This window comes from Balaenoptera musculus, chromosome X, assembly GCF_009873245.2.
Source record: "Balaenoptera musculus isolate JJ_BM4_2016_0621 chromosome X, mBalMus1.pri.v3, whole genome shotgun sequence".
NCBI lineage: Eukaryota > Metazoa > Chordata > Mammalia > Artiodactyla > Balaenopteridae > Balaenoptera > Balaenoptera musculus.
Window position 1 is genome coordinate 58,682,717 of NC_045806.1, and position 23,401 is coordinate 58,706,117.

At 44.6% G+C, this 23,401-nt stretch overlaps 2 protein-coding genes and 1 non-coding gene across 4 annotated transcripts in view; 2 read left to right on the forward strand and 1 right to left on the reverse strand.

The window, feature by feature from the left end:
- Positions 1-3,838: 3,838 nt before the first annotated feature.
- On the forward strand, positions 3,839-3,911 carry TRNAR-CCU. Its single transcript has one exon. It is a non-coding gene; the product is annotated as a tRNA-Arg (tRNA).
- Positions 3,912-6,724: 2,813 nt separating this feature from the next.
- Positions 6,725-23,401, forward strand: part of PIN4 (peptidylprolyl cis/trans isomerase, NIMA-interacting 4) — an 85,892-nt gene continuing 69,215 nt past the window's right edge. The window contains exons 1-4 of one of the 2 annotated variants that reach the window (XM_036840997.1): positions 6,725-6,850; positions 9,433-9,506; positions 15,124-15,243; positions 15,635-15,810. In XM_036840997.1, the coding sequence (XP_036696892.1) occupies positions 6,808-6,850; positions 9,433-9,506; positions 15,124-15,243; positions 15,635-15,793 (396 nt within the window). In that variant the 5' untranslated portion in view covers positions 6,725-6,807 and the 3' untranslated portion in view covers positions 15,794-15,810. Of the gene's footprint in view, positions 6,851-9,432; positions 9,507-15,123; positions 15,244-15,634; positions 15,811-23,401 lie in introns of those variants that run through there. The other variant, XM_036840998.1, reaches the window with a different exon arrangement.
- ERCC6L (ERCC excision repair 6 like, spindle assembly checkpoint helicase) overlaps positions 18,874-23,401 on the reverse strand; it is a 49,816-nt gene continuing 45,288 nt past the window's right edge. Inside the window, exon 2 of the mRNA XM_036840995.1 lies at positions 18,874-22,945. Within this exon, the coding sequence (XP_036696890.1) occupies positions 19,264-22,945 (3,682 nt within the window). The 3' untranslated portion in view covers positions 18,874-19,263. The remainder of the gene's footprint in view (positions 22,946-23,401) is intronic.

Here is a 23,401-nt window from a genome sequence, read left to right on the forward strand (position 1 = left end):
TGTACTTCTAAATATCAGCAATGAACATGTGAAAGCCAAAATTAAAATTACAATATCATGCACAAATCACTCAAAGGAAATGCAAAGGTATAAATCTAAGAAAACATGTACAGAACTTGTGTGCTGAAACTACAAAACATTGATGAAAGAACTCAAAGAAGATCTAACTACATGGAGAGTTATACTGTGTTCATGAATTAGAGGACTCAACAGAGTAAGGATGTCAATTCTCCCCAAAATGTTTTACAGGTTTAACACCATTCCTATCAAAATCTCAGCAACATTTTTTGTAGATACAGACAAGATTATTCTAAAATGTACATGGAAAGGTAAAAAGAACTAGAATAGCTAAAAATACTTTGAAAAAGAAGAATAAAGTGGGAGAAATTGCTCTACCCAATTTTAAGACTTAGTATGTAGCAACACTAATGAAGGCTGCATGACATTATGTGATACTGATGGAGGGACAGACACATAGATCAATGGAACAGAATAGAGAATCCAGAACAGATTCACACAAGTACAGTCAACTGATTTTTAACAAAAGTACAAAAGCAGTTTAATGAAGAACAGCTTTTTCAACAAATGTTGCTGGAGTAATTGGACATCTATATGCCAAAAGAAAAAAAAGGACTTCAATCTAAACCTCACACCTTCCACAAAAATTAACTCAAATGTATCACAGATTTAAGTGTAAAACATAAAGCTATAAAACTTTTAGAAGAAAATATAGGAGAAAATCTTTGAGACCTACAGCTTGATAAACAGTTCTTAGACATGACACTATAAAAGCAAAATCCGGGGCTTCCCTGGTGGCGCAGTGGTTGAGAATCTGCCTGCCAATGCAGGGGACAGAGGTTTGAGCCCTGGTCTGGGAAGATCCCACATGCCGCGGAGCAACTGGGCCCGTGAGCTACAACTACTGAGCCTGCGCGTCTGGAGCCTGTGCTCTGCAACAAGAGAGGCCGCAACAGTGAGAGGCCCGCGCACCGCAATGAAGAGTGGCCCCCGCTCGCCGCAACCAGAGAAAGCCCTCGCACAGAAACAAAGACCCAACACAGCCAAAAATAAATAAATAAATAAATTTATTTAAAAAAAAAGAAAAATCCATAAAAGAAAAAAAATTAAGGACTTTTGCCCTGCTAAAAACCCTCTTAAGAGGATGAAAAGACAAGCTTAGAGACTGGGAGAAAATATTTGCAAACCACATATCTGACAAAGTACTCATATTTAGGATATATAAAGAGCTCTTGACACTCAATAACAAAAAAAATCCAATCAGAAACTGGGTAAAAGACATGACATTTACTTCACTGAAGAGGAATTACAGACATCAAATTAACACATGAAAAGATGTTCAACATCATTAGCCATTAGAGAAATGCACATTAAAACCACAATGAGGGAATTCCCTGGTGGCGCAGTGGTTGGGAGTCTGCCTGCTGATGCAGGGGACATGGGTTCGAGCCCTCGTCCGGGAGGATCCCACATGCTGTGGAGCAACTAAGCCCGTGAGCCACAATTACTGAGCCTGCGTGCCACAACTACTGAAGCCCACGCACCTAGAGCCTGTGCTCCACAACGAGAGAGGCCACCGCAGTAAGAGGCCCACACACTGCAGCAAAAAGTGGCCCCTGCTTGCCGTGGCTGGAGGGATCCCACGCGCAGTGGTGAGGACCCAACACAGCCCAAAATAAAAAAAATTTTTAAAAATAACCACAATGAGATATCAGTACACATCTATCCAAATGACTAAAATAAAAAATTGTAATGATACAAAATGCTGGCAAGTAGGTAGAGAAGCTGGATCACCCATTCATGGCTGGTAGGAAATGTGAAATGGTACAGACACTCTGGCAGTTTCTTACAAAACTAAAATGCAATTACCATACAACTCAGTAATTATACTCTTGGAAATCATCCTAGAGAAATGAAAACTTGTATTCACACAAAAACTTATACACAAATGTTTATAGCCACTTGATTTGTAATAGCCTCAAACTGAAAACAACCCAGATGTTTTTCAATGAGTGAATAAATGAACTATGGTCCATCTATGTCACGGACTGCTACTCCAAATCATACAAATGGCAGACATAAGCACAGGGTGCTTTGGAAGCACAGAGGAGTGCCTAGCCCAGCCTGGAAGAAGGTGGAGAAGAGGGTCAGGGCAGGCTTCCAGGAAGAAGTAACACCTGATCTTGCTCTTAAAAGGTAAATAAGGGTTAGCTAGATCAAAAATGGGGAAGGAGTATTCCAGGTAGAGAGAACAGCATGTGCAAAGGCATGGAGTCTTAAGAGAGCACTGTATACTTGAGGGCCTGTAGATGGTAACTCGACATGGTTGGAGCCCAGTGGGGACCAGCACGAGCTGAGACTGCAGATGTCAGCAGAAAGGCCCTTGGCCCTCCAGGCTAAGGAGCCTCTCAAATAGTGGGGAGCCACTGAAGGGTCTTCATTGGGGGAGGGTCAGATCTGTGTTTCTGAGAGCTCTCTATCAGTTGCTGGGGAGGGTAGTTTGGAGGAGGTGGTGAGACTGGTGGCTGAGACACCAATGTGGAGGCTGTTCCAATGGTCGAGAGAACATGCAAAAGGCTGCAGCAGCAGGGAAGAGGGCAGGAGCCAGTACAAGAGATGACTGCTGAATCCTAGCGAAGTGTGCATTGTTCACTATAAAATGATGAAGGGTGTGGAGAAAGAGCTGTTTAGGAGGCAGAATCCACTGGACATGGAGACCAGTTCCCAAGGACACAGAAGACCTCTTTCTAACCATCCCGCCTCTGCCTCGGCTACCTCGCTCTGCCCACTGGCCCCCACCCACACCGTGTTCCTTCTCCTCGCCTCTGTGCTTCTGGGCTTGGGAGGTACAGCACTATAGGCAGAGGCAATCACCTTCTAGATTACTCTGAACCAATACACTGACACATAAACCAGAGGTGAGTTTATTTCTGTCTCATGGTGGGGCCATAACTTGGCCCTGGCACCTCTTGGGCAGAGAGGTCCCTGGGAAGCTGACTTGGAGAACAGGCACTCAGAACAAAGGGAACTGGATGTTCTTGAATTTCATTTACAGAATGGCAAAGCCTGGAGTAGTGTCATCATGCAGAGGGTACCAGCTTGGAAGTCACACAGCCCTAAGTTCTGAGCCCAACAGTGCCACAGTCCTTAGCTGTGAAAACTTGAACACATTACTTAACTTCTCTGAGCCTGTGTCTTCAGCTCTGAAATGGCAGTGATGATTCTCGGCCAATAAGACTGTTGTGGAAACTAAGAGAGATCATGAAGATCTCTCATGCCACATGTGCCATTTGTGTCACCATTGCCTCAAATGAACACTGCCTCCAAAAAAAATCCTCCTCACTAGATACTGGAATATTAATGTTCTCCAGAAACTGCAGCTCTTTTGCTTAGACAATGCTGGACAAACCTAGATGGAATATTCTTCTCTGACACCCTTTTTAAAAAAACAGTTGTTGGACTTCCCTGGTGGCGCACTGGTTAAGAATCTACTTGCCAATGCAGGGGACACGGGTTCGAGCCCTGGTCTGGGAAGATCCCACGTGCCGCGGACCAACTAAGCCTGTGTGCCACAACTACTGAGCCTGTGCTCTAGAGCCCGTGAGCCACAACTACTGAGCTCGCGTGCCACAACTATTGAAGCCCACGCGCCTAGAGCCCGTGCTCCGCAACAAGAGAAGCCACCGCAATGAGAAGCCCGTGCACCGCAATGAAGAGTAGCCCCCACTCGCCGCAACCAGAAAAAGCCTGCGCCCAGCAACGAAGACCCAACGCAGCCAAAAATAAATAAATTAAAACAAAAAAAAAAGTTGTTGGGACTTCCCTGGTGGCACAGTGGTTAAGACTCTGCGCTCCTAATGCAGGGGGCCCAGGTTCAATCCCTGGTCAGGGAACTAGATCCCACATGCATGCTGCAACTAAGAGTTCACATGCCACAACTAAGAAGCCCTCGAGCTGCAACTAAGGAGCCTGCGAGCTGCATCTAAGGAGCCCACAACTAAGACATGGCACAACCAAATAAATAATAAGTAAAAATTTTTAAAAAACAGTTGTTCAAAGCTTATCTCATGTCAGACATGTTACAACAGCATGAAGAGGGACAGAAAGTTTTCCGCCCACTGACTGTGCTCAGGAGACACATCCATCCCATCAGCAATATCCCTCCATCCATTTGCCTTGATGGGTGGCTACTTTTGCAGGTGGCTATTCTCATCTACCATGTACTGAATTTTCCCGGTTTCAGTTTCCAAAGGTGACCTTTTCCTACCTTTGTCCCTAGAGTCTGGGGCCCAGAGCTCCCCATACACTGACCTCCTCTGAATGGGATCAACTAGAGCTCTGTGTTTTGTTGCATCAAGGCCCCCTTTCAGAATAAGCTCTGCTGGCATCTCAAATGGGGAAGAAACTGCAGCCCTTTGGTTGTGGAGCAGGTGGGGCAGGACAGTGAGTTTGGGTCAAGGTTTGTGAAACTGTGTCCTGGGAAGAGGGCTGCCAGCTTCCCTTCCTGATTTTCCTCATTTAAGAAATGTGTGGAAGAATCAGTCTGAGGAGATAATTAATAGAAAATACGACTGGCAGCCATCCCTGGCTCTGACTCACTGTGCACACTCCTGCAGTCGTTACCATGGTTTCGAGGCTGAAGTTTTCTCCTCTCTGCCTCCCTGCCCGCCCTGCTGTTCATTCATCACTCTGCTCCCACAGGCTCCTCCACAGCTGGCCTCCACAGACTGGTGCAGACTTAACCCTGTATAGAGGCTAGCTTTTTTGTTGTTTGTTTTACAAATAGCATTATCTTTTTTCTTGAATAATAAAATATATATATATGCCAATTCATATAAACAGAATATAATTTAAACAGAAAAAAAATGAAAGTTAGCCATAAACTCACATCCCAAAGCTAACACTTAAGATGTTTGTGATGCATACTGCATAGTTGAGATCGTACATGATTTTATCAGTCTTAAAGTGCTTTTGACCTCAAAACCCCTGGACCTATGCCCATCGTTTTCTCCTTTGAACTACTGGCCTTTAGGCACTGCTTTGGGCACATTCAGCCACTTACACAGGCTTGTTTATTACTGTTGTTGTTGTTATCTGCTGGAACGCACAGAACTCTCACAACGTTCCAGGCACCAAGCATTTGCCAGGTACATCAGCCATTTAATGCTGGCTCTTCATTGGGGTCTGAACTTTGCTTCATTCCCACTGCAAGACTGCCATAGCCAGTGGTTGCAGGAAAGGCTGTCCCCTAAGAAAAACCAGAAGTAAAGGTGCCCCCTCAGCCTCTTGGCTGTGGATGAACTGATGAACATGAGGCCATACTGTCATTGTCAACCCGCCCCATCTCCCAGCTGAACTTTTAAAGTCAATACACAGGTGGGATCCACCTCAGAAGTGGGGGAGCAATGATCTCCTCAGCGCTGGATGTGCTCCCCACAGTTGATCACTCCCAATCCAACACAAGGAGTGCCTAAGCTGTAACGTGTTCAGAAATGACAGCAGTACAACATGAGGGGGCTGCTTGTAATGTATGAGTTGGAGGTGGCACAGTCTCAGAAATACTTGATCCCCCAGTCTGGGCATGAAGCATCCCAAGTCCCACAAGACTGTATCCAAAAACTAAACTCTGAGCTGGAGGACCTATACATTCTGGCTGGCAGGGGCAAGCTAGGACAGCTATCTCATGGAGATGCGATTTGAAGCCAGGCGGTCCAGAATCCATGCTTTTAACTATATTACGCTGCACCATTACAGAAATTTTGGAAACTGTGCAGAAACATACACTGCACTGGCACCACTGGTCACGTTTTGCTGGATAGTCTTCCTGTCCTCTATAAGCAAATATTATATAGTACACGAGATGCCTTTTTTTTAAAAAAATCATATTCTATAGCTTGGTCTGTAACCTTCCTTAAAGCCATTTCTCGTGTCTCTACCGAGAGCTTTACACTAGTTATTTTAAGTGGAGCATATCTTATTGTGTGGTTGAAACATCATTTATTTAAACAATACCCTATTAAGGGGAATTTAGACTGCTTCCAATTTTTCTTCATGACAGAGTTCTGCAAGAGGCAGACGGGCGATAGTCTTCTTTTAAAAGAGGGAGGGTGGGAGGGAGATGCAAGAGGGAGTGGATTTGGGGATATATGTATACGTATGGCTGATTCACTTTGTTATACAACAGAAACTAACACACCATTGTAAAGCAATTATACGCCAATAAAGATGTTTTAAAAAAAAAGTACCTTTTGAACCCAGTCAACTACAGGCTGCAAAATAAACTTTAAAAACGAAAACCCGCGAGGGAGTGTAGGCCCGTGTGTAGGAAGGCGCAGGAGGGAAAGGCGGCCGCCACTGTTCTTCCTGCTTTGCCTTTGTCTGGCGGCCCCGCGGGATTGGCTAGAGCCAGCGCGGAGAGACTGCAGAGGTCCGCGGCTTTCACTACGCACGCATGGAGGAGGTGGGTAGGGAAGCGGGGGAGCTGGGGGCAAATAAGGGCATGTGAAAGAAGTTCAAAAAGCGCAGAGGCTGGGTTTACCGCCCCGGCCCAACCTTTGGCTCCGCCCCTCTACCCGGCCCGAGCTCCTTATTGGTCAGACTCTTCAGCCCCCATTCGCCCTAGAGCCAAAGGACCGGGCCTGCCCCAAGATATGCCTGCTTCCGGAGTCACAGTAAGGATGGCCAATTGCGATGTCACTTTCAGGCATATGTTTAGGACATACCGGTGGGGCCCGAAGGGGCTTTGTTCGGTAACCGAAGCAGTTGAGAGGTCGACGGCGAATTTCGGAGATGCCGCCGAAAGGAAAAAGCGGTTCTGGGAAAGGGGGGAAAGGTACAGCAGCCAGAGCAACCAAGGAGAATGGGGTTGGGTGAGGAGCGGGTGGGAGGGAGCAGACCGGTGGTCCCCGGGGTCCGGGGCGGAGGCAGCGGGTGGCCAGTTACTAGAAGACTGACCAGGAAGTGATAAGTTGGAGACAGTCGGTGTGGACTTCTCTGGAAAGTTTTGATTAAAAAGCATGGGGATGAGATGGTGGATAGACGAGGCCAAAGGATTACGAGAAAACTTGATTTTGTTAGTTTTTTCCGAATGAGCAAAACTTGGGAGGCTGAAATGAAGGATCCAGTAGAGCTAGAGAGGTAAAGGTACAGACGAGTGTGATTTGGGAGAAAAGAGGTGGAGCAGTTGACCTTTGAATAGAAGAAGGGACACCTTATGTTTGACGTCACCAAGAGACGAGGATGGATGTGGTGGTAAAAATTGGGGCCAGAGGGGGGGCAGTTTTTAGGAGATCTGGCTTAGTGGCCTGAATTTTTTAATAAAGTGGAAGGCAAGGGTAGTTTTTAAGACTGCGGGGCAGGGACTGGGTAGGGGTCTTGAGAGTGGTAAAGGTTTGGAATAGTCGTTGGGGTGATGAGAAAGGGGATAAAACACTTATAAAAGGATTTCTCTCAGGGCTGAGAGCCTAAGATTGAAGGCCATGAATTTGTAGAGGACACGATCTGCTTAGTCATGATTTACCTAGTACCATATAAGTGGCACAATACAGAACTGAAAAGAGCTAGGTGTAGCCTTGAGCCAAGGTTGAGGTTTTGTTGGACAATGATAATAGAAGGAAAGCAACACAAGGGAATTAAGGGTGCCAGTGGGGACGCAGTTCAGATGATCAAGCATGGGATCCAGACTGGGAAGGGAATGAGAAGTCTGATAGTTAGAGGGACATAGCAGGATAAAGGGACTGAATGGGGGGGGGGCGGCTCTGTGAAATTAAAGAGCCCGTGTTGTGGGAATGAGGCATGAGAAAGCTGGAAGAACAGAGAGTTGTAGCCAGAGACTGAACTACTAGTTCTGAGTGGCACAGTTCCATCGTGTGCCCCTGGCAACAGGTGGCCTGGAGTAAAAGGCATGGGCATTTGGGAAGGAGGTCCAGAAGTGTGAGATTAGACTGTTGGATGATTCCTCTGCATAGATGGTGAGGTCATCCAAGATGATGGCAGTGATGAGGGTGGAAAGGAAGCCTAAAGTTGCTGCCAGAGTCGTCAGTCAATCAGGGAGTGAGGTGGCGGTCAGAAGATGACAGCATCCAGTGGGGGAGAGGATGGAATAATTGGAAGGTATCATTGTTCTAGAGTGAATATACAGCAAACCCCTTGAAGAGTTTGGTGTAATAAAACTCCTTTGGCAGTAACATTTTCTTAGGCATTTGGTGGTCAGCATTTTGGATTTTCAGTTTGGTTGAGCATTTATTGAACAACTGTTGTGTGCTAGGCTTTGGAGATCCTAAGACAAGTAAGATGGAGTCTCCTGAATAAAATTTTTCAATGGCTCCCTATTACTTCTAGGATAAATTCCAAGTTCCTTAATGGGGCCCACAGGCCCTCATGCCCTAATCCTCAACCACCTCCCCTGGGCTCATCTCACAGCACTCCCACCTCAGATTTGGCTTCACCCATAGTTTCCTGCACATACTACACTGTTCCCTCACCCTGGAATGTCTCCTCACCTATGTCCTTTCTTTGCCTGGTCAGCTCCTACTCATCCAGGAAAGCTTCCCTGACTGGCTAAAATGTCCCTTTGTGCTTCCACAGCCCCCTGTCTGTAGAGCATAGCTCATTCTCCTGAAAAGATCTATTTTACATAACTTTACATAACCATCTTCCCCAGTAGTATATGAGCTCCCTGAAGGAAGGTACCATGGCTTGTTCATCTTTGTATCCCCAGTGCCTGGAACTTAGTTATTTAGGAAATGTTTATTGAACTGAACACTTAATCCAACAATAGTTCTTAGGAATATCAGCCTCTAACAGTAAGTATGCTGCTATCAACACAGAAGTTGGCATAGTAGCAAAATGACACAATAGTAAAATGTAGGATGCTGCCAGTGGTTCTTAATCAGAATAACGATAGCTTTTCTTAGGAAGGTATCAATAGGCAATGTAGTCGACTCCAGGAGTTTGGACATCAATGTGTTCTTTAGCCAGATATGGGTGGTGGGAAATTTGATCTTTATTTAAAATATATTCTTGGAGATTTTACTTACTGGAATTGTGAGTATTCAGATACATAGTTGCAGTGCTTATTAGAAATCTCACAAGAGCTCAGGGGTTTGCCCTTAGAAGGCAGGATTTCAAATTGGGTCCAGAGAATCTGGGCCAGGCTTTTGGCTCTCCCATTCAACTATTAGCACACTCACTTGTGTATCCATTTTCCTTGAAGGGTTTATGTAGGGCACAAATTTCCTGTTTTAAGAGGTGAGTCACGGGTTAATTTAGCTTGATGTAGTAAAGTGTCTACAGAGTTCCCTTTTGAAGCTTGGTGCTATGATGGAAGTATCAACTCCTATTGTGTTGAACTTTTCTGTAAATAACAAGGTGAAGGTGCAGTTTAAATGAGCACCTGTCATCTCTTCTCTAAAGGAAAAGCAGCCTCTGGGAGTGAGAGTTCTGACAAGAAGGCTCAGGGTCCCAAAGGTGGTGGCAGTGCAGTAAAGGTGAGTTACTTGTTTCTTTTTTTCATGTTAAATATAAATAACATACATCTGTTATTTTGGTTCACATAAAAGGAAAAGACAGTATGCTTAACTCATTCTAAGGCTAGCCTAATACTGATGTAAGATAACACAAAAGTGGAAAATAATAGATCACTCTCGCTTATGAAAAGTAATTCATTTAAAATATTTTCTCAAATGTTTTCTCAGACATCCAGAATTTCTTCATACTCTAGTATTTTTCCTTAAAATGTATTAAGTTAGGTCTTCCCAAGTAAGTGAATGAATTATTTCTCAGGACGAAATAATATTTGACAAAACGAAGAACTGAGATGAACAGGCAAAGGCACGGGTCTCATTAGATAGCTCCCCCGCTCGTGAGCTACAAGCCAGAGCCCTGACCATGAAAATGAGGGGACACAGTTGCAAATAATTACTTGAAGTACTTGACCTAGTGCCAGAGGGGTGTCTGCCCTGGGAAAATATAATCTGCAAACAGAATTATACTGCTTAGTGCTACGTAACAAGGCAGTTTCCACGTTTCAGTCAGGATATGGGGTTCCATACTTTGATTCATTCATTCATTAAAGATTTAGTGACATCTGCCCTGTGCCAAGCAGTGTATTAAATTCTGGGTATTTCAAAAAACAAAAAGACAGATAAGAGATGGTCCCTGTTATCACAGTCTAGTTGGGAGCAGTTAGGTAAAGAAAGAAATTTCATTGCTATATGAGAAGAGCTGTAGTGGAGTTGTATCATATAAATGCACCCATACACATGCAGCCAAAAAAAAGGAGAGCGAATGTAAATAGTGTGGGCCATTCTGCCCACTTTTCTACTCAGTGAACCCAGAGAGAGAGAGAGAGAGAGATGGGAGACATGAATTTGCTTTTCCATAGTCGACCTCCATTCGCGTATGAACATCCAACCATGTAAAGTGGGATTCTGGTATCCAAAGATAATTTTCATAAAACATGGTGCCTGAATACAAGCCAGCTACTTCGTCCTGGAGTCCAGCTGAAGAAGTGGTCATTGTTACAACACAGGTGGGGGAGACAGGCTGTGTTGGGCTTACTGAGGGCTGACATGTTGGTTTCAAGTACACCATATTCGTAAGGGTTGTTGTAGGGTAATTTTGACTGTTATGTGCTGACTTTCACAAGCACCTAACCTAAGAGACTGCTCCACTGCATATGGCTTTAAAGAGGCATCTTGTCCTTTCTGGAAAAAAATAAGTTCAGTGTGGCTATACCTGAGGTATATGGAAAGGAGTGGCATGTAATTAGCTAGGAAAGTCAATTAGGATTAAACTCTTTTGTTAAGCTTTTCCTTTTGAGATAATTTTAGACTCACATTCAATTGTAAGGTAGATGTACCTTTTATACATGTACATGTACTTTTTACCCTGTTTCCCCAATGGTAACATCTTACAAAACCCTAGTACATTAGCACAACCAGGAGATTGTCATTGCTACAGTCAAGATCCAGAATATTTCCATCACCCCAGGGATTCCTCCTGTTGCCCTTTTATAGTGATACCCACTTCCCTCCCACCCCTACCCCTGCCTCCTCCTTGACCCCATAGCAGCGACTAATCTCTTCTCCATTTCTGTAATTTTATGATTTCCATATGAGTGAAATGATACAGTGTGTAACCTTTCGGGATTGGCTTTTTTTCTGCTCAGCATAATTCTCTGCAGATTTCATCCTAGTTGTGTGTATCCATAGTCTGTTCCTTTGTATTACTGAGTAGTGTTCCGTGGAATGGAAGTGCCGTAGTGTGTTGAACTGTTCACCTGCTAGAGTACAGCTGGGTTGTCTCCAGTGTTTGTGAAGGCCCCAGCAGGGGAGGGACCCCAAACCCTCCAGCCTTTTAGGGTCTAGGCTCCTTCCACATCCTGCTATTCTGCTTCAGACCCCACTCCGGAACCCACCCCTGCCCTGTGTCACTAGAGCTGCCCAGATTCTGAAGCCCACCTGCCGACCACAACTTCCTTGCTTCCCCTCACTTCCCACCTCCCCCAATCCTGTTCTGTTCCTCTCCACGCACAGACTTCCAGGCAGGCCCTCAGGCCTGCCCTGTTCGCCTCACCGTCTCTCAGGCCTCATGTCTGTTCTCCAAATCCTGTATGTCTTGTAGGCTGGAAATTAGATGGAAGGGTTTGACCACTGGATCAAGGAGCCCCACCTTCTTTTCCTTTTGGTCATCCACTGCATCCACCTGCCAGACTACAACTCAGGATCAATCCAATTATCTACTTTCTTTACACTCAGACCCAGAACTGCTGGGCCCCACTGGAGAGTTACACAGCCTCAGGGGTTGGGGCCACTGATTCCTGGTCTCTAACCTGAGCTGGGCCCTCAGTACTGCACAGCGATCCTTTGCCACTTGCCTCAAGCCATCCACCACCCTCCTCCAGTCAGTCAGCAGACAACTTCATCCAGGGTTCTCAACCCCTGTGTACATCAGATTCACCTGAAGAGCTTCTAAAAGTCTCAATGCCTAGGGGCCCACCCCAGACCAGCTGCCTCAGAATCTCTGGCGGGTGGGGACTGGACCTTGATATATTTTTTTGAAGCTCTTGGTGTGATTCTGACATTTGCCAGGGTTGAGAAACACTGATCCAGTCTCATGGGGTTGGTGTGAGGACTTCGTGAGATCACACATGTAAAGCACTTAGCACAGTGCCTAGCGAGTATTAAGTACTCGATAACTGAAATAACTGTCACAAGAAAATAGAAACTAGAACTTTAGTCACGAACTCATGGCTTCCCAGCCCCCTACCAACAAAGTTATCTTCACCCACACCTCCCTCATCTCTCTTCTCACCTCTCTTCCTTTAAGGCTAACTGATTTTTCCAGCAGTGCTCTGAATGCCCAGCCTTGCTCCTTCATTTATCTCCACCCTCTTTCTTTGCTCTGTCTTCAACCTTTCCCTCTTTACTGCATCTTTCCCTTCATTCTGAAAATACAGCCAGGGATCTTTAAAATATATCCGTGACTGTGACCCTTTCCCTTTGACTAGAGCCCTTTCTCCTTCTTTTCTAACTCGGTTAGTTGGGGAAAACCCACCTGCATTACTGTCCTGCTTCCTGTTACTTCCTCAGTCACTTGCTGCAGCCTGGCTTGTGCACTTACTACTCTTCTGAAACAGCTTTTGCTAAGGTCCTCAGTCAATCATTGCTAAATTGATTGTACTCCTAACCTGATCACTCTGAAGCATTTAACCCTGTTGACCATTTCCTCCTTGAAACTTTCTCTTGCCTTGGTTTCTTTTAACACACCTTTCTCTCTACCTGTCTGGCCCTTCGTTTTTATCATGCTTGTTGAGCTTCTTTCTTTGCTTATTGCTTACACATTGATATTCTCCACGGATGTCTTGAGTCTGCTTTCCTCCTCTTCTCAGTCTGTGTAGCCTCCCTGGGTGATCCGTCACCTCCCATAGCGTCAGCTACTACCTCCATGCTCATCACTCCCACATTCTCTCTGGAGCTTGGTCTCTCCTAAGACACCAGTCTCATACAGTTGCCAGTTGGCCGGTCACACTTGCAAACTCCACAGGTACTACAGACTCATTATGTCTAACCCATCAAACTGTCTAAAGCAGAATACTTGTTTATTCATTTATAAAGTGGTGGATGGGATCCCCTTTCTGTGATCATGAATGCTTTGTGCACTTTCCCAATCGTTGAACCAGAAGGTTGCTTTGTGAATGTGGAATCAGAAAGACGGAGGCAGTCGAGAAGGTGTTTTAGCCAGGCCAAGATGAGGTCTGAGAAACCATCCTCGTCCCCCAACATGTCTCTCTCTAGTGTCCAGGTTGTTTGTCCCTGTCTCCCCTGGACAGTGCTGGACACATTCTATAGAAGTTTGCCTCCCTGAGCCCTACTTTTCGATACATTCTTTCCTTTGCTGTGTCTGTATCTCCTGTGTCGCTCCTCCAGTCAGGGATCCTCTCACCCCCCGTTTCAGTAATTGAATCCTGAGGACAGCCATGGTTTGTCTGTCTCTATAGGGAGACACCTTTAGCCCCCACCCTAGTACACGACAGTAAGAAATGAATAACGGATTCTATTTGAACGAGAAATGGGAAATCCTACAAAACAGATATCTTGACAAAATCATTTTTAAGGATACAGTGATTTTTTTTAAAACATGGCTTTATGTAAACATAGGTTACATTTGAATACTTCTCTAGGGTTGAGTATTCTTTCTTTTTTTAAGATTTATTATTTATTTATTTATTTTATTTTTGGCTGTGTGGGGGCTTAGTTGCAACACGCGGGATCTTTCCTTGCGGCTCGTGGGCTTCTCTCTAGTTGTGGCGTGTGGGTTTTCTCTTCTCTAGTTGTGGCGAGCAAGCTCCAGGGTGCGTGGGCTCTGTAGTTGTGGTGCATGGGTTCCAGAGCGCATGCGCTCTGTAGTTTTTGCAGCACACGGGCTCTACTTGAGGCAGGCAATCTCAGTAGTTGTGGCACACAGGCTTAGTTACCCTGCGGCATGTGGGATCTTAGTTCCCTGACCAGGGGTCAAACCAGTGTCCCCTGCATTGGCAGGCGGATTCTTTTTTTTTTTTTAATTAATTTATTTATTTTTGGCTGTGTTGGGTCTTCGTTTTTCTATACGAGGGCTTTCCCCAGTTGCAGCAAGCGGGGGCCACTCTTCATCGCGGTGCGCAGGCCTCTCACTATCGCTGCCTCTTTTGTTGCGGAGCACAGGCTCCAGACGCGCAGGCTCAGTAGTTGTGGCTCATGGGCCCAGTCGCTCTGCGGCATGTGGGATCTTCCCAGACCAGGGCTCGAGCCCATGTCCCCTGCATTGGCAGGCAGATTCTCAACCACTGCGCCACCAGGGAAGCCCGGCAGGCAGATTCTTAACCATTGCACCACCAGGGAAGTCCCCGGGTTGAGTATTCTTAATCTTCAACATATGATTCATTTTCAAAGTGTTAAATTGTGGGGAGGCTTTATACATTGGGCCTCTTTTGGTGAAAAGTATTTCCTGGTGGGTTTTTTTCATATCATCCCCACTTTGATGAAATAATAGCTAACCTTTATTGAGTGCTAGCTGCATCATCTCAATCTTCACAACCCTATGAGAACATATAGGTACTGTTATCTCAGTGCACAAATGGGGAAACATTCAGAGGTTTAAAAACATGCCTAAGGGACTTCCCTGGTGGTTCAGCAGTTAATCCCTGGCGGTTCAGCGGTTAATCCCTGGCTGGGGAACTAAGATCCTGCATGCTGCGAGGTACAGCCTAAAAAAAAAAATGCTTAAGATCATACAGGAGAGTGGGGATTTGACTCCAGGACCTAAGCTCTCAACCATTATCATGTTTCCTCCTCCTGTTACCATTGAGGTACATGGTAAAGGCTGGGAGCTTCCCACAGCCAAGTGCCCATTTTCCATCTAAATCTGGGTTCTGAGATATTGTCTTGATATGGGAAATGGGTTTGTGGCCATCGCCCAACTGGGCAGACTTCCAGGATTTTCCATTGCCATGAGCGAATGTGTTTTTTTCACTAGTGGGGGGTAGTCCTGACATGACTGCTGTACTGTGAGGAAAGGAATCATTTGGGTCTCCATGTATTACGTGAACATACTTTTTCCTTGTAGGTCAGACACATTCTGTGTGAAAAACATGGAAAAATCTTGGAAGCCATGGAAAAGTTAAAGTCTGGAATGAAATTCAATGAAGTGGCCACACAATACAGTGAAGATAAAGCCAGGCAAGGGGTATGGTGCACTCATCATTTAAAATGTCCCCCATGGAGGACACACAGCAGTAGGGATTATTTCTGTTTCGCCATTAATTTTAGCCATATCTTAGTTTAAAGATCTTAAAAAAGCAGAAATGTCCAACTTGTGAACAGTTGAATACGGGTCACCTTTGTCTAAACCTAGGCATAACCAAACTTGCACAACTAACAGACACCCAGCAACATTGTGAGTGTTTGTATGTTCAGCCCAGGGTTCAGCCCTGTTTGTCCTTGTCGGGCCTACTTCTCTCCAGCCCAGATGAATAAACCTAGGAACCTTAGCATTCGTGTTGGGAAATTCTCAAGCTACAGTAGACCTGTGCCCTCTTCAGGGCCACTTGACATCACAAATCTTTTGGGTTTTTCAGGGCGACTTGGGTTGGATGACCAGAGGGTCCATGGTGGGACCATTTCAAGAAGCAGCATTCGCCTTGCCTATAAGTGTGCTGGATAAGCCTGTGTTTACAGACCCTCCAGTTAAGACAAAATTCGGGTATCATATTATAATGGTTGAAGGGAGAAAATAAAATTGTATGAAAGACTACATGTGTTTTATACATTGTTTATTTCTTTAAAAGGTGTTGAATAATCCTTGTATTTTATGAACTCTGTCATCATGGGTTTGTGGGTGCAGAATCAGGTGGGTAAATGTTGGTGTGCATGGCAGTAGGTATTCAGTCAGTGGTTCTTTAAGATAAGTCAAGCAGACTCCTTTTAACCTGTTAGTCCCTTCCCTCCGAGAACTGCTTTATCTGATTCTCAGTATATCCCATAAGTTAATTTAGAAACCATCTCTAGGGGCTTCCATGGTGGTGCAGTGGTTAAGAATCCACCTGCCAATGCAGGGGACACGGGTTCGAGCCCTGGCCCGGGAAGATCCCACATGACGTGGAGCAACTAAGCCTGTGCGCCACAGCCATTCAGTCCATGTAGGGAAACGGTGAGCTGGAGTTAGATGCAGACTATGAATTGCTGAATCACACAGTGTTATCACTGGGACTTTTTTCAATAATGACATATATTCTATAATATCACCCTCCCTAAAATAATAGTCAGTCGTCTGTATCCACGGTTCTGCATTCACAGATTCAACCAACTGCAGATCAAAAATATTTTTAAAAAAATTACAGGGCTGGGGGCTTCCCTGGTGGCGCAGTGGTTGAGAATCTGCCTGCCAATGCAGGGGACGCGGGTTCGAGCCCTGGTCTGGGAAGATCCCACATGCCGCGGAGCAACTCGGCCCGTGAGTCACAATCACTGAGCCTGTGCGTCTGGAGCCTGTGTTCGGCAACGAGAGGCCGCGATAGTGAGAGGCCCGCACACCGCGATGAAGAGTGGCCCCCGCTTGCCGCAACTAGAGAAAGCCCTCGCACAGAAACGAAGACCCAACACAGCCATACATACATACATACATACATACATAAAAAGAAGAATGTAAGCAGACAAGAATATCATTAAAAAAAGAAAAAATTACAGGGCTGGGGCTTCCCTGGTGGCGCAGTGTTTGAGAATCTGCCTGCCAATGCAGGGGACACGGGTTCGAGCCCTAGTCTGGGAAGATCCCACATGCCGCGGAGCAACTAGGCCCGTGAGCCACAACTACTGAGCCTGCGCGTCTGAAGCCTGTGCCCCGCAACAAGAGAGGCCGCGACAGTGAGAGGCCCACGCACCGCGATGAAGAGTGGCCTGCTTGCCGCAACTAGAGAAAGCCCTCGCACAGAAACGAAGACCCAACACAGCCAAAAATAAAAATAAATAAATAAAAATTAAAAAAAAAATACAGGGCTGGACTTTCCTGGTGGCACAGTGGTTAAGAATCCGCCTGCCAATGCAGGGGACACGGGTTCCAGCCCTGGTCCAGGAGGATCCCACATGCCGCGGAGCAACTAAGCCCGTGCGCCACAACTACTGAGCCTGCGCTCTACAGCCCATGAACCACAACTACTGAAGCCCATGCGCCTAGAGCCCATGCTCCGCAACGAGAAGCCACCACAATGAGAAGCCCACACACCGCAACGAAGGGTAGCCCCCACTTGCTGCAACTAGAGAAAGCCCATGGGCAGCAACGAAGACCCAACGCAGCCAAAAATTAATTAATTAATTAAAAAATTCCAGAAACTTCCAAAAAGCAAAACTTGAGTTTGCCATGCACAGGCCTAACTATTCACATAACACTTATATTGTATCTACAAACTATTCGCAATTTATATTTATGTTGTATTATAAGTAATATTATAAGTATTATATGTATTATAAGTATTATAAGTAATTATAAGTAATCTAGAGATGATTTTAAAGTACATGTGAGAATGTGTGTAGGCTATATGTAAATACTACACCATTTTATATGAGGGACTTGAGCATCTGCGGAGTTTGGTATCCGCAGGGAGTCCTGGAAGCAATCCCCCTTCGATACTGAGGGGCAACTGTAATTATTTCTTTCGGTAAGAGCAAAATTTTGTACTATCAATAAATAACCTAGGGGCTTCCCTGGTGGCACAGTGGTTAAGAATCCGCCTGCCGGCTTCCCTGGTGGCGCAGTGGTTGAGAATCCGCCTGCCAATGCAGGGGACACGGGTTCGAGCCCTGGTCTGGGAAGATCCCACATGCCGCGGAGCAACTAGGCCCGTGAGCCACAATTACTGAGCCTGCGCATCTGGAGCCTGTGCTCCGCAACAAGAGAGGCCGCGATAATGAGAGGCCCGTGCACAGCGATGAAGAGTGGCCCCCACTTGCCGCAACTAGAGAAAGCCCTCGCACAGAAACGAAGACCCAATACAGCCATAAAAAAAAAAAAAAAAAAAAAAAAAATCCGCCTGCCAATGCAGGGGACACAGGTTCCAGCCCTGGTCCGGGAAGATGCCACATGCTTCGGAGCAACTAAGCCCATGCACACAACTACTGAAGCCCGCATGCCTAGAGCCCATTCTCCGCAACAAGAGAAGCCACCGCTCGCCGCAACGAGAGAAAGCATGCACACAGCAACAAAGATCCAGTGCAGCCAAAATAAATAAATAAATAAATAATGAAAAACTAAAGCACTAAAAAAAAAAAAAAGCAGGTCAGTTATTATAGTGGCTTTTCACTAGGTAACACATGGTTAACAATCCATTTCACCCCTTACTGCGTGATCTTGGGCAGGTCACAGCTTCACTGAGCCATTTCCTCAACTAAAAAATGGAAATGCTACCCTTGACCTCAAAGGATTAAACAAGAAACCTATGTAGAGTACCTAATACATAGTCAGTACTTGATAAATTCTCCAGTGACAGAGCACAGAGTGCTGTGCTGCACTTTATGTTTCTGGGAGGGAACCAAACTCCTTTTCAGTCTACAACCTGAAGATATAATGTGCTAGCATGTGTCAGAATGCAGCTGGTGGTGAGTGAAGGACGGCCAAATGGTCGGCAAAGGGACTCCAGGGTAGGGTGCCGGTGATAAAGAAGCCCAGCACCAGGTAGCTTATCCCAGTCTTCGGCTATAGTGAACCGAGAGCCTACAATAGCATGTTAAGTGGGTCTTAGATCTGGAATACTAATGACAAACTTCTGCCAAAATGAATTTTTATATGCATTTGCCAATATCAATCATCTCACTGAAAGTAAATGAAAAGTAACTTTAATATTATCTGAACTGTGATATACAAAATTGATCATTTTCAGAATAAAATTTAAAATGGCCAGAGTAATGTTACAAAAATTTCTCTAGAAATAACACAGTTCTATTACGTTTACAGAGTATGCCTAAAAGAAAAATATAAGAATATTTGAGTAAAGAAATATTAACCTAGTGCTCAGAATACCAGAATATATGTATAGAAGAAAGCAGAAGCAGGTGGTAAAGGCAAAATTTACAAAAAAAAGTTGGAAACAAAAACTCCCTTTTTGACTTCTCTCACCTTAAGCCTGAATGCTTCATGCTCCCAAAGAATCCAATTATGGGAACAAATTACCTTATACTCAGTTTCGTTTTAAAATACAATAAACAGGTTATATTCTCAAGTTTTATTAAGTTGCTTATACAAACTTAAAGTCATGAGCATGACTTCAGAATCTGAGCTTTTTATGTCAAGTGCTTTAACTAAGCAGTCTAAGGCTTCCTGTATTTTTCCACACTCTTTCAGTTCTTTTCCACGCAAGACAAGAGTCTCATAGTCGTCTGCAGCCTCCAGTGCCTCATCCTGGGGAGAGTCAACCAACTGTCCACCAGACAAAGGCTCAGGGTCACCAGGAAAGGTCTCCTGAGCCAGAGCACCAGGCTTAGGTGTACTTAACCGGCTAGACTTATTTTCTGAAGACAGTGTTTCTCTGGAAGGATCTTCTTCTGTATGCTCTGGGGCTTCACCACTGCTTTCCTCCGCTCCTTCCTCCAGGTAATCTTCAGCAACTTTTGCTTCACTGCTATTGTCAAGTCTTTCCTCCATATCCTCCACATGGTCTAAAACCACATTAATAAGAGACCTCCTAGAAGCCAGGGATCTTCTAGAGTTTATAGACTTATTTAAACTATCAGATATTTTAGGTGAAAAGAACCTTCCAGGTGGACTGACGTCATTTTTGGGAGTTGAGGCATCAAACTGTTTTACAGATAAAAACGGGAAGGGAGATGTGTTGAATGGGTTTGTGCCTGAAGTATCTGTAATAAAAGTATCATGTTCAACTTCATCGTCTGAATCGATACGTCTAGCTTTTCTTCTGACTTTCACATTAACTACTACTTCTTCTGGCTCATCATCTTTCTCAGAAAGATCCACACTGAGACATGCTTTGCTATGCACGGACTCTGCTCTGGAATTAGCTGCAGAGCCACACAAGATATTTTCTTTCTCCACATGCTCCAAAGACTGACTGGAAAATTTTTTTCCATTGTCTGCAGAGTCTTCCAAGAAAAGATTGAAGTCACATGCATACTGTGCTGAAGATGCTAAAGGTTCCTCTTCCAACTTGGCCTCATTCACTTGAGCATCCTGTAGTGCACTGTGGGCTGCTGCTAAGTCATCATCAGCTATTTTAATAACAGATACATTCGATTCTGGCCTTTGATATTCCTTTGTTTCGGGATTAGCAGGCCAGGGATTGCAGTGATGTAAAATCTCATCCTCCTCTAGTTGATCTAGATTTGGCCCAAGATCAGCTCTGACTGACTTGCTAGGTAAAAAATTGAAACTTCCCTGAGGGCTCTCTTGCTGTGCCTCCTGCATAGGCCCCTCTTGCGATGCCTCTTTTTGGAGAGCCATTCCTGATAAAGAGTCAGTCCAAATTTCTTCTACATCTTCACACCCCTTGGGTAAAGTAGCTACAAAATCAGCATCAAATGTACTTGCACACGGGTGCCTACCATCTTGTGGGGTGGTAACGTTCATCTTTCTCCTGGCGAGATCTTGTTTTTCACCCTCTTGGGGCAGATCCTCAATGATTACACTTGCCATTTGGGGACTGATTTCTTCTTCCTGGGTGTGGTGAGTTGGTAGAAGAGGTGAAGGCCGAGGCTGTGGTTTATTTAATTCATGGCATTTCTTCTTTGTTTGAGAAGGAAATACAGGTTCTCTCAGCCATATCCCCTCATTTCCAGCTTTTTGTCTTTCCATTAAGAACTCTGTATTTTGAGACTCGAATTCAACAAGGAATTGAGCTTTCTGAACCCTTTGTTGAATATAGTGAGAGTCTTCGATCACATCAAGCTCTTCTTTAACAGATAGGTCATGCGTGTACATCAAATCATGGTCTGAGATTCCAGCTATCCTCAAAGAGTGCAGGAAGGCAATATGTTCATCTAGTTTCTTATCAGATCTCCTCTGAGCAGCATGCAAAGACTGAAGCTGCATCTGGGTTGCAGAGTTCTGAAAATCCTCAATTGTAAAGAGCTCTCTCAATTCTTGTTTACTAAAATATCGGAAAGGGTTCTTTTTATCACCAGTAGTTTGTCTTATTAATGAGTCCTTGAAAACCTGTCTTCTGTATATTTTTTCCTCTACAGTTCCACAAGTGATTAGCCTATAAACTACAACATTTTCTTTTTGTCCAATTCGGTAAACTCTATCCACAGCTTGAGCATCAGTTGCAGGATTCCAGCTAGGGTCAAAGATGACCACTCTACTTGCTGCGGTTAGTGTTAAGCCAACACCACCTACTTGAGTGGTAAGCAGAAAAACAGAGTAATCTTTATTTTGCTGGAATAAGCTAATTCTTTTTTCTCGTTCCACAAGATGAGTAACTGTTCCATCGATTCTCAATATCTTAAAGTGCCTATTCTTTAACAGGCGTTCGATGATGTTTAGAATTCGTCTTGACTGGCAAAACACCAGAGTTTGATGCCCTTCATCTCGCAGTCTCTTAAGCAGGCCCATTAGAAATATCATTTTTCCAGATTCTTCCATCAGTGCATCATCACTTATTTGATCAATATGGTCCACATCTGAGGAATCTTCCCCTTCAATTTCATCTTGAACAGATAATTTGACAGCTCCTAGATTCAGCAAACCACAAGCCCGTGCAGATAGCAGCCTAGGATGATCACAGAGCTTCTTTAAGACACCTAGCTCAGCCAAAGGTGAGCGTGTCTCCATTAACAACTCCTTGATATGATCTAGAGACACGAATTTCCTGTATATTTCTTCCTGTAAAGGTACAAGACGTATCCAAATAATTAAATCATTTTTTCTGGAAAGGGAAGGCATTTCACATATGGCACCAACATCTGGACTCTTTTCACTAAGCTGGACCTCTGGGTTGCTTGACTTTTTCTTCTGTACCTCTTCTTTAGTCCTCCTAAGAAAATAGGGCTTTATGATTGCCATTAAGTTTTCAGATATTTTAAATCCTAAGGCTTTTTCCCCTGGGGTAGCATCCTTCTCTCTTGCTCTAGTAATAGGATTTTCGTACTCCATTTTAAAAGTTTTTAATGTTCCTAGCAGGGACCCTTGACAAGCAAAATCAAACAGGGACCACAGTTCTTGTAAATTATTCTGGATCGGGGTTCCTGTGAGGAGGATGCGATTACTGGCAGGGATTGCACGAGCACATATTGCTGACTTGGTAGATGAGGTTTTTATTTTATGTGCTTCATCAAGGATGACATAGTCCCACACAAACTCTTGGCCATTCAAGCTGGAAAGTTGCTGCCAATTATTGATTAACATTTGGTATGTGGTGATAATGACACCATTCCTTTGCTGAATCCGACTGAGGTTTCTGGTACGTTCATCCTTGCTAGGACCGTGAAAGGTTTTGACTCTCATTCCTGGGGTCCACTTGACAAATTCTTTTAGCCACGTGCTGATGAGACTGGTTGGCATGATCAGTAGCACATGGTTCACAAGTGAAGCATCAAACATACCAGAAAGGAAAGCGATGATTTGAACAGTCTTTCCTAATCCCATATCATCTGCCAGAATACCACCTCTCCTTCCATCCCTATACAGGCTATAGAGGAAAGCTACACCTTCCTTCTGGTACTCAAATAGTTGGTTGTGCAGTTCTCGATAGAGCAGCAGGCCAGAGTTGCACACATCCGTGAATTCATCATCTCCATGTTCTGCCAACTCCTCCAAGGCTTCCTGTATTTTTTGGATTCTGCTCATCACCTTTTCATTGGGAAAAATGTCCTTTGCCAAATTGAAAAGTTTAAGTGCTTCTTCCAGATCTCCATTCTTAGTTGCTTCTTTGGCCTCTTTCACGTATCTGTAAAAAACAAAAGTTTAAAAAAAGATATATATACATAGAGAGAGATTGACAGGTAGAAGATTAGAAAGAAAGGAAACAGATTGAACATTCAGTCTAAGAACACTTTAGAGTCCATTTTGGAATCCAAACCACAGTTGAGCTTTCAATATCCTCAATTCAGGATGGGAAAGATTAGCACAGAAGATGCCAATGAAAGCTGGCACCACTTAAGAAGACACAAATATCCACCAGGCACTGCCAGCAACAACTTCAGGCACTAGTTGTAGGAAATGTATGTGCAAAGGTTATTGCACATACAGTAACAAACCAACCAACCTATATTGTGGGAGCATGGAAACAGGAAGATACATGGGCACTTCTCAGACCTTATTTTTCTGGACCTCTGTTCACACTATTGATTACTCTCTCCTTACAATTCCCTCCTTCCACCGGATTCCTATAGATTCCTCCTGG